The sequence below is a fragment of the Pagrus pagrus genome, assembly GCF_965226575.1.
Source record: "Pagrus pagrus genome assembly, chromosome: 12".
Classification (NCBI taxonomy): Eukaryota; Metazoa; Chordata; class Actinopteri; order Spariformes; family Sparidae; genus Pagrus; species Pagrus pagrus.
Window position 1 is genome coordinate 2,895,373 of NC_140196.1, and position 8,989 is coordinate 2,904,361.

General features: G+C 41.7%; 2 protein-coding genes across 2 annotated transcripts; one reads left to right on the forward strand and one right to left on the reverse strand.

Annotated features, from left to right (window-relative positions):
• Window positions 1-571: 571 nt before the first annotated feature.
• On the reverse strand, window positions 572-4,056 carry nol7 (nucleolar protein 7). The gene is made up of 8 exons (XM_084368839.1): window positions 3,824-4,056; window positions 3,261-3,321; window positions 2,898-2,953; window positions 2,772-2,797; window positions 2,564-2,669; window positions 2,336-2,457; window positions 1,830-1,907; window positions 572-1,091 (listed from the first exon to the last, which is right to left on the reverse strand). Exons 1-8 carry the CDS (start codon window positions 4,006-4,008, stop codon window positions 1,018-1,020), a joined length of 708 nt encoding a protein of 235 aa, XP_084224965.1. The 5' UTR covers window positions 4,009-4,056; the 3' UTR covers window positions 572-1,017.
• Window positions 4,057-4,845: 789 nt separating this feature from the next.
• epdr1 (ependymin related 1) lies at window positions 4,846-8,550 on the forward strand. The gene is made up of 3 exons (XM_084368842.1): window positions 4,846-5,205; window positions 6,818-7,026; window positions 7,400-8,550. The coding sequence occupies exons 1-3, from the start codon at window positions 4,970-4,972 to the stop codon at window positions 7,591-7,593; spliced, it is 639 nt and encodes a 212-aa protein (XP_084224968.1). The 5' UTR covers window positions 4,846-4,969; the 3' UTR covers window positions 7,594-8,550.
• The last annotated feature ends 439 nt before the right edge of the window (window positions 8,551-8,989 follow it).

The following is an 8,989-nucleotide window of genomic DNA, read 5'->3' on the forward strand; positions in this document are numbered from 1 at the left end:
AAGAGGCTCATACCAGACCTGTGCACACCTTCCATACTGTAGGTATCAGAGGTGATTCATTTTAATCTATTGGTTTTCAGCACTAAACTAATAATGAATTACATGTCAGACATTTTAAACATGTACAATAGTGTTAGAAAAGAAAGTGGTTCAATAAGGGCTTCAACTAACGATTGTTTTTTTTTTTTAAATCTACAAAATGTCAAAAAAAATAGTGAAAAAAGCAACTTAAGACTTGTTTACCAACAGTCACAAGGTATTTCACTCACTGTCATACATGACAGAGAGCAGCAGCTAGCCCTCACATTGGGAAACCAACGGATGTTTGTCATTTAAGAGTTTTTCTTTGGGGAACATAAAGGTCCACTAACGAGCTTCTTTCAAAGCTGTGAAATACATTTTAAGTTCAGAAAAAGCTGGTCAGCGGTCGTTGAGTTCAATTAGGCGATCGAAGGAAATGTAGCACTACATTTTCTAATGGTTGTAAAAACAGTCTCACTGAATGGTCACAGAAGTTGTACTATTTAAGTAACAAGGCTTTCAAGAGTGTGTACACATACTTACTCTCATGTGTTTTAAATATACCAAGACTTTATTTATACAGTCATTGAACAGAAAACAGAGCAGGTCATCCGAGTCTCAAATGATCTTGTTAAACTTAAAAATCCTTCAACACTGCTCTTTAATAAACACATGAGGAAAAGTCCCAGTTCATAAACAAAAGGACGAAAAGTTAATGTGAAAATCCATTTATGGTTGTTAAACAGACGAAAAGGACTCATTCTGCCGCACCGGCACACTGTCCTCATGAGTTTCTATCATTTGCGTGAATCCTGGTGATGAACCGGATCCAGGCTGTGTCCACTCCGTACGATTCATTGTCCAGCTTTTCCCGACCACGGAGCCAGCATGGCGTCTTCCATGCTTCGTATCCATTTAAATCCAGGGCGTAGAAGAAGAAGTCCATGCTGCCCGGGCCGGGCCGGGTCGAGGTCTTTAGAGACGTCCGACCGACGGTCAGCAGGAGGGAATCTGCTGCTTGTGGAGCCACCTCTTCTTCAGCTTCTCTGCTTTGGCTTTTTGTTTACAGGCTGAAGCGTCAGACAGAAAAGAAGATGAGAGAATATCAGAACTGATACTTCAGATTTTTTTTTTTTTTAAATCTGCAGATTTTCCATAAACTTGAACTAATGTACATGTGATGGTTGCTGCAGCTTAAAAGGTTCATACATTTATTTTGTGCAATCTTCGATTAGTTTACATGGATTTGGGTTCAAAAAACACAATTTTCTCTCCCTTTTAGCTCCCGTCTCAAATTAAATCATTTTAACACGACATCTTTACTTTTCCTCAAGTATGACTTGTCGGTACTTTTTACAACACTGATGCTAAATGTTCACCATCTTACTTTAGCATGTTAGCACACCAATGTTTGCTAATTAGCACTAAAGTACGTCTAATGCTGACGGGAAAGTCATTAGTTCTGCAGGTATTTGATCATAAATTGTGCAAATTAACAAATGCTAGCAGCGACCCGGAGACTGAGCTGAAGTCTGACTTGGATTAGCGTGGAAGTCTCCATATTTGGACTTACTTCCTGTTTTACCCCAGTGCCTCAGACACAACCAACCAATGAGAAGAAGGAACCTTTTCAGGTGCACTTTGGTTCACTGGAGCTTTTTTTAGTGTAAAAAGAAGCCAAAGTACCGGGAAAATGTGCCAAGTGAGGAGACTCCAGTCAGAAAATGCCTGTGGCCTACATACTGACATTAAGGGTAAATGTTTAGTGTCCACGGTTAAAAAATTTTAGTTTGTCTTCCTGAACTTACCCCAGTTGTTCTTGACAAACTGCACCGCTGCACTCTTATTTCTGCCCTTCTTGTTCTGGAGTGAGAGCATCTCGTTACCTGAAAGCAGACGATCATTAAAGTGTGTGAAACTGTTCGGCCAGAAGACGGACTGACAGTCGGACAGGAAGCTCTGAATGTTGCCGTCGTCTCCGCAGCAGGAGTCCCAGGAGAGCGGACGCCTCAGCGGGACGAGACGGGACGTCACTGTAGCAAAGCTCAAATTGAGACAGATCATCGTCTTTACAGACTCCTGCCACAGAGTGTAGCCTGCAAGTTTTTATTTACATCTTTTCACCGGAAAATAAAGAGGACAAAGAGCAGCTTCAACTCAAGAACATCAAATGTAGGTGGAAGTTCACTGTAAACTATTTTATTTGATTATTAGAATCTCTGGCAATTAATAGTTAACAATTAATTGATTAATGGCAACAGAAGGTGATACTCTGAGCTGCTCTAACTTGTTTTAGCAGTGAATAGGTTCTTACTCGTGGTCCTGCAGCTTCCTGGTCCGTACAGCCTGGACTTGATGAAATCCTCGGCCAGCTGCTGCTGGAAGGACGCCTTCCCTCGCTCCTTCACCGTCGTCACCGTGTAGCTTCCCTTCACGCTGACAAACAGGAAGGAAACAGTTTATACTTTAATATATCTGGCTTCGTCCTTTTGGCCCCAAGAAGCTCAGAGTGTTCAAGATGTGGGAAAGTGTATTTACATACTTTCTGGCGGCTGCTAGCTTCCTCTTCTTCTTGTTCTTCTTTATCTTCTTCCTGCTCCCGTCCTCGCCCTCCTCCTGCTCTTCAGCCTCCTGCTGCTCCTCTTCAGCTGGGTGAGGAGAAAACATGAGTCGTACTGAAGCTTATTCTGCTGCTTCACTGAGCAGCGTCCACCCTTAAACCACCTAATCTGACAAAAAGTTTCTTTTACCTTCATCCTCGGGCTGTTTCTGTTTCCTGGAACATAAAACAGATTCGGGTGTTCACTAGGCGGAGATGGAAGACGGACATGTACGATGTGAAAGAGCTGCAGGATGAGTCAGACCACTGAACTTACTTTGAAGGCGACGAGGCGATTTCCTCCAACACGTCAGCCGGTAAGAGTTTTCTTTTCTGTGGGAAATGAAGGGAGCTGCTTTATCGGACAATAAAACCACATGGATCACTTTATTTACTGTCTGGTCTATAAAATGACAAAACAAGGGGCAGAAAATCCTCACAGTTCAGATGTGAGACGAGCAAATGTTGGACAGTTTTTTGCTTGAAAATATACAAGTATAAATCGATTAACAAAATAATCTCTCGGTTGATTAATCGACCAATCGTTGCAGCTGGACACCAAACTGAGGCTGATTTATGACACTGGAGCAGAAACGTGCTGTCATGAAGTGGACTAAACCATTTTGAACACAACACCGACCTTTTGTTGCTGGAATAACTCCTGTCTCTTCCTCCTCTTCTCCTTCAGCAGCTCCTTTTCCCTGCAAACACAGATCAAACTTTAACATCTAATGGCTGTAATCCTGGTTCAATGTCAAACTGTTCTTTGCAGCAGCAGACAGCGTGTTTTGCTCGGGCTTAATCGTCACACCAAACTCCATTTAGGAATTGTTATATACAGCATATCCTGCTCACATGCAACGCTTAAAATTTTGAAGAGCTACAGATTCAGAATTGTTGGGAGCCATTCTTCATATCGGCAGTGATAGAGTACAAAATCAGTGCCTTATAACAAGAATCCATTAGCTTTTCTGTCGTCTCTGAACTAACTACGCATTGTGGTCGAGGTAGTAAGTTGTGAACCACTTACACATATTTGTCATATTTGCACGCCGATATGAAAAGTGTTACCCAAAAAGTCTGAATGTGTGATAAATAACTCGCTGTGGTGTATTTATGTTGCCTATTAGCACGAAATCTCCTACATGCGGATTGTTTTTGAATGGAGTCTGGCGTAACGAAGCAGAACTAGCCGTTAGCTACCTCCTGGCCGTGTCCAGCGCCTGTTTCATGCTCCGTAAAGCCTGAGTCCTCGAGTCCTCAAACGTCACCTCGTCGGGCGCCTCGTCGTCGCTGGACGCCAACATTAAACTGAAATGTTCCGTCTGTTCGTCCATGTCCACCATCTTTGAGGACGAAGCTGTTTTCCCACGTTGTTTCTTCGCCATGTTTGCTAGTGAAGAGACGTCATCGAGCCGCGCCACATCATGACGTCGGAAGAATGCGACGGAGAGTGGAAGAAGGGAGAATCACAACAAGAGAAAATAAAATGTTCTGGATGTAATTTCTATATTTAAGACCCTAGTTTGACGTTTACACTTCCTATTTTATATTTCTTGTGAAAAGTACGACTGAATATGTGTTAGAGCTAAACGTCTTCTGATATAAACTGATGTATTGGTTGGTTAAATAGCTATTAAGTCTTTTATTTTAAAATGCTGCACACAAGAACATATATGCACATATTTTAAAATGTTTGTGTGTCTAATCCCAGTGGTTGAAAGTGGTTAGAAAATGTACTCAAGCACCGAACTTCAGTACAATTTTGAGGTTCTTCTACTTTACTCACTTTCTTTTTATGCCACTCTCTACTTTTACTCCACTACATTTCAGGTGGAAGTATATTGTACATTTTACTCCACTACAACTACATCTGACTTCTTTATTTAGACTACTAGTAACTTTACAAACAAATATTTTTGCATACAAAACGTATAAGGAGCTAAAATTCAGTGTTTGTTTGTTTTTTTAAGAAATTTAACCACCCAACAGTTTATACAAGTGCAGCTGAAACAACATGTAAATTAACATTGAATTATTTTTAAATTAAATTATTATTATTATTCATGTGTGCTTTATTTATTATTTGACCCTGCGGTTTTATTTATATGTGTTTGCTGTACTTATTTATCTATTCTTAATTAAAGTTCTGGAGAAGAAACGTTTTTGACTGAAAATGTAAAAAGTCCACACGAGCTTTTATTTTGAAAACGACAACCGGAAAGCCTTTGCCGTGTAAGCGTGTCCAGCTTGTAGCAGCAGGTGGCGCCATCATCACCATCATCATCATCAACAACAACAACAACAACAACCGGATCCGCTAACTGGACTCCGGTTCTTCTCGGAACAATGCACCGACTGCTGCTCGTGTTTCTGGCCGCCGCCGGAGCGTCTGTCCTCGGCCTCCCCAGGCTGGACGCCTCCCGGGCGGCCGTGCCCTGCCTCGCCCCGCTGCAGTGGGAGGGCAGGTGGGTGCTGTACGACCACAGCACCGGGAGGAACAGCCGGGCCGCCGTCTCCTACGACGGCCCGAACCAGAGGATCCGAGTCCTGCAGCAGAACAAGAAGCACACCCCGTGTCAGAAGTAAGACGCGTCTGGAGCTGTAATCAGCTTGTGTGTGAGAAATAGATTTAAATCTCAGCTAAGACGGTTTAACTGATTTAATAATCTAACAACCCTTTATAATAATCATGCACTGACAGGCCTGTATGTCTCCCAGTGTGTATTTATTAGAAATATCTGTATCGTAGTAATATTGTGATTCTGAAGATATCTAGAAAATGATGTCCAAATTAAAGGGGCACTATGTAGTTTTTGGAGAATAAATGCAAACTCAGAATTTTGTATATTATTCAAGTAATAATACAAATACATTTTTCCCCATAACTGATGAACAAGCTGTTCTCAGAGGAAAATAAGGTCCCAGAATACTGTTTGAAGCTGGAAAGGTGGCAGGGTCCGCCACATATAAACACAGTATAACAGTGTGTCAGTTTGTTTAAAATCACTGTGTGAAGATTTTTCTCTTCTCATTAAAATGTCCGCCACAAAACTACAGAGTGCTCCTTTAAGTGTTAAATTGCGTTAAAAAATAGAGTTAAATAAAATATAAAGATGGATAAAAAAACAAAAGCATAATGGTGCCATGTTTTGATGATAAAGGTTAATTTGAACATAATTTATTGTTAATAAATAATTTACTAAAGTTTTAAAGATCAAGCTGTTAATAACTTCCTGGTTGCCAGCTGGTGTTTATACTTGTTGTTTGATCATATTGTTTTATTGTCGGTATTATCATTAATAAACCGTAAGAGTTCCTCTGTAGCCCTTTTCTAGAGCGAGTCAAAGGGGCTTTTTTTACTACCTGGCAACCCGAATGTTGTCAAGTGTCTTTATATAAAATGATAAATGTTTCTTTTGGTTTAACACCAGAGAACAACAGGTTATTTATGGCTTATAGCTGATCAGTCGTCAATAATAACCTGAACACAGGGTCACAGATTGTTTTATTATTATCATTACTTTATATTTTTACAGGATGTTTCTTGTATTTAGTGTCCCGTCTCCATTTTGCTCTCCTCTTGGACTCTTTGAATGGACTCCACGTTAATAACCTGTAATAACCCTGCAGTGCAGCTCTGTCACTGCCGGTTCAAAGTCAGGACTATTTGCTGTTGCGAGAATAAACCAACACTGACCGTCTGCCAGGACTGAAGTTGGGAAATATTCTCTGGCTGGTCAACAAGAACAAAGCCTGCTGATGAGTTTGAAATGTGGTTAAAGTCTGTGGATCTGATCTTTAACATCCACTGAAGTCTTCATGCTTCAACATACAGGGATATTTTAGACAGCAGTGTTTCTGAGATGCTGCTGGAAGCACAAATACGTCATTAAAGGGTAACTCCTCTCATTTTCCTCATCAAAGCGTGTTTACAGGTCTCGTGGAGATCCACTGCACGTATGAAAACATAAAGACTGTTGTGGCTCCAGAGGAAGCTGCATGTAATCTGATACGTGAACAGCAAAGCCTTCGACTCTACTGGTTCGTTCACGTAGCACAGGTCTGCTGGTCGATGAGGTTCTGTGAAAGTCTGGAAACAGAAATCAGAGGACATTAAAGACAGATCGAATATTTCTATATCAGTCAACGTCGCTTTAAATTCCTCTCCTCTCTCGTTCTCTCCGTCTGCTCCAGGTTTTTTGAGTACATCTACTTGTACCAGAGCATGGTGATGTTCCAGATTGACCAGAAGACCAAGGACTGCTCAAAGGTCACTCTGACGGAGGCGTGGGATCCCTTCGACATCCCCGACAACTCCACCTTCGAGGACCAGTACATCGTCGGAGGCCCCGGGGACAATGTGGAGGTTCAGGAGTGGTCAGACAGGAAGCCGGCACGCCAACGTAAGTCTGGTTAATAACACTCAATTACAGAGAACGAGCCTAGAATAAAAAAAACATAAAGCAAGGGTTGCTGCTGGAAATCCTTTTTTTTATATAATAATAGTGTTAGAAGGAAAATCAGACCTGGGGACAAACGGACACGATGTCATTTTCCACAAAGAGAGGAATATCTTCATGTGAAATGTTTGCTGAATTTACAAGAAGGTCCGAATAATTAAGAATTTGTTGTCGACAGCGTTTCACAAAGTTCACTTAGTTTCTTCTCACTCAACAACTCTAAAACCCTGTGATTTGTTAAAGGAGTCTGGTGATGTTGTAGTCACTAGTTCAAAGTTCTTCAAGCTTCCGTAACGTCTGTTCGTCCGTCCTCCAGATGAGACCTGGGTGGGCGTTTACACCCTGAAGGACTGCTACCCGGTGCAGGAGACCTACACCAGGAACAGCAGCGTCACCACCTCCACCCGCTTCTTCAACCTGCAGCTGGGCATCAGCGACCCCAACGTCTTCACCCCGCCCAGCACCTGTCAATCAGCTCGGCCCGAGAGGATGGCCGAGTCCGACTGCTGAGGCCTAACCAGCCCTGACCTTTGACCTTCGACACTTAACAGCACCCTGAGTCTGAACTCACTCCCTCGCCCACTCATTCACTAGTAAAAAGGTGCAGGGTAAATGTGATCACTGTATGACGGGAGTGATTTCGGATGCAGCTCTTGTTTAGTGTTTTATAAAACTGTTTGTTAATTTGCTAAAACTGCTATCAGGACCAATGAGACCTGCGAGCTGTAACCTAACGAATGAGCTCTCTTCAAGTAGTTCAAAGTGGTTTAAAAAGTGCAGTTAGCACTCCTCGCTGCAACACATTGATAATATCCACGTCCAGCATACTGCTTTTGGTTTCAGAGAGGCCTTCAGCTGGCTAACTGCTTATTTCTTTGCTCAAACGAGGCAGTTTGACGAATCCAAATGTTCCATCACACAAATGAAGTGCCTCATTAACACGAGCAGACACGTACGAATCACACACCACGTTCTGGCATGAGACAGGGAAGTACAGTGAGAAACAGTAGCTAGTAGCGGTGATAATGCTAACAAGGACAGGAGGCAGCAGCGATAGCATTAATGTCAGCCAAGACCCATATTTATTGATTCTGATCGGTCCAACAGTCACATACCTGGACCTAAAATAAAGAAGTGAAGGTGTTTTAATGACTTTATTAACTGGGGATGTTCAGTCGAACCAAGGTTGTGTTGAGCAGCTGCAGATCTGATTAATCAAAGCTGATTAAATTATCTTGGGACATTTTGTTTTAGATGTATAACTTTAAATCTTAATTAGTGACAGAAAGAGAACAGCGAGAAGTTGGGTCCCTTAAAATCCTCAATGAGTTTATTTCACCATTACGGGTAACAAAAAAAACACACACACACTGTAAGAAGAACTGTATCTTCATGTTATTAACTGTATGGATTGCTGCATTCATTCAGAGGGAATAAACATCAGAAGGACGTGATGTCCAAACTCAACACGATGTCCAGACTTTGATTCCAACATCAACACGAGTGACGCAGTTTTAACAACATGCTGAATGTCATTTAATTTAACTCAAAGGCTCAGTGAAGTTTCTACATGTCTTCCTGCAGTGAACATCACAGCAGGTTAACAAGTGAACTGTGAAAACTGATGCAGGACACAAGAGGGCGCCGTCATCCTGCTAACCAGAGATGTAGTGGAGGTTAAAGCAGCTCCTCTCACTTTGTCTGCATGTTTCAGTTCAGAACATGTTTTATTGATGGATAAGATTTAAAATGGTTGATGGTGTGAAGCTGCTGCAAGTCATCAGACATCAGGTGTGTTAACAGAAATAAAGTAAAGACATATTTTCTTTCAGGTTTTAAGAGACTGATTGATTTTATGTAGTTTAAGTTTGTTTCAGCTGGAGTCTGCTCTTATTTTAAGCTCAGT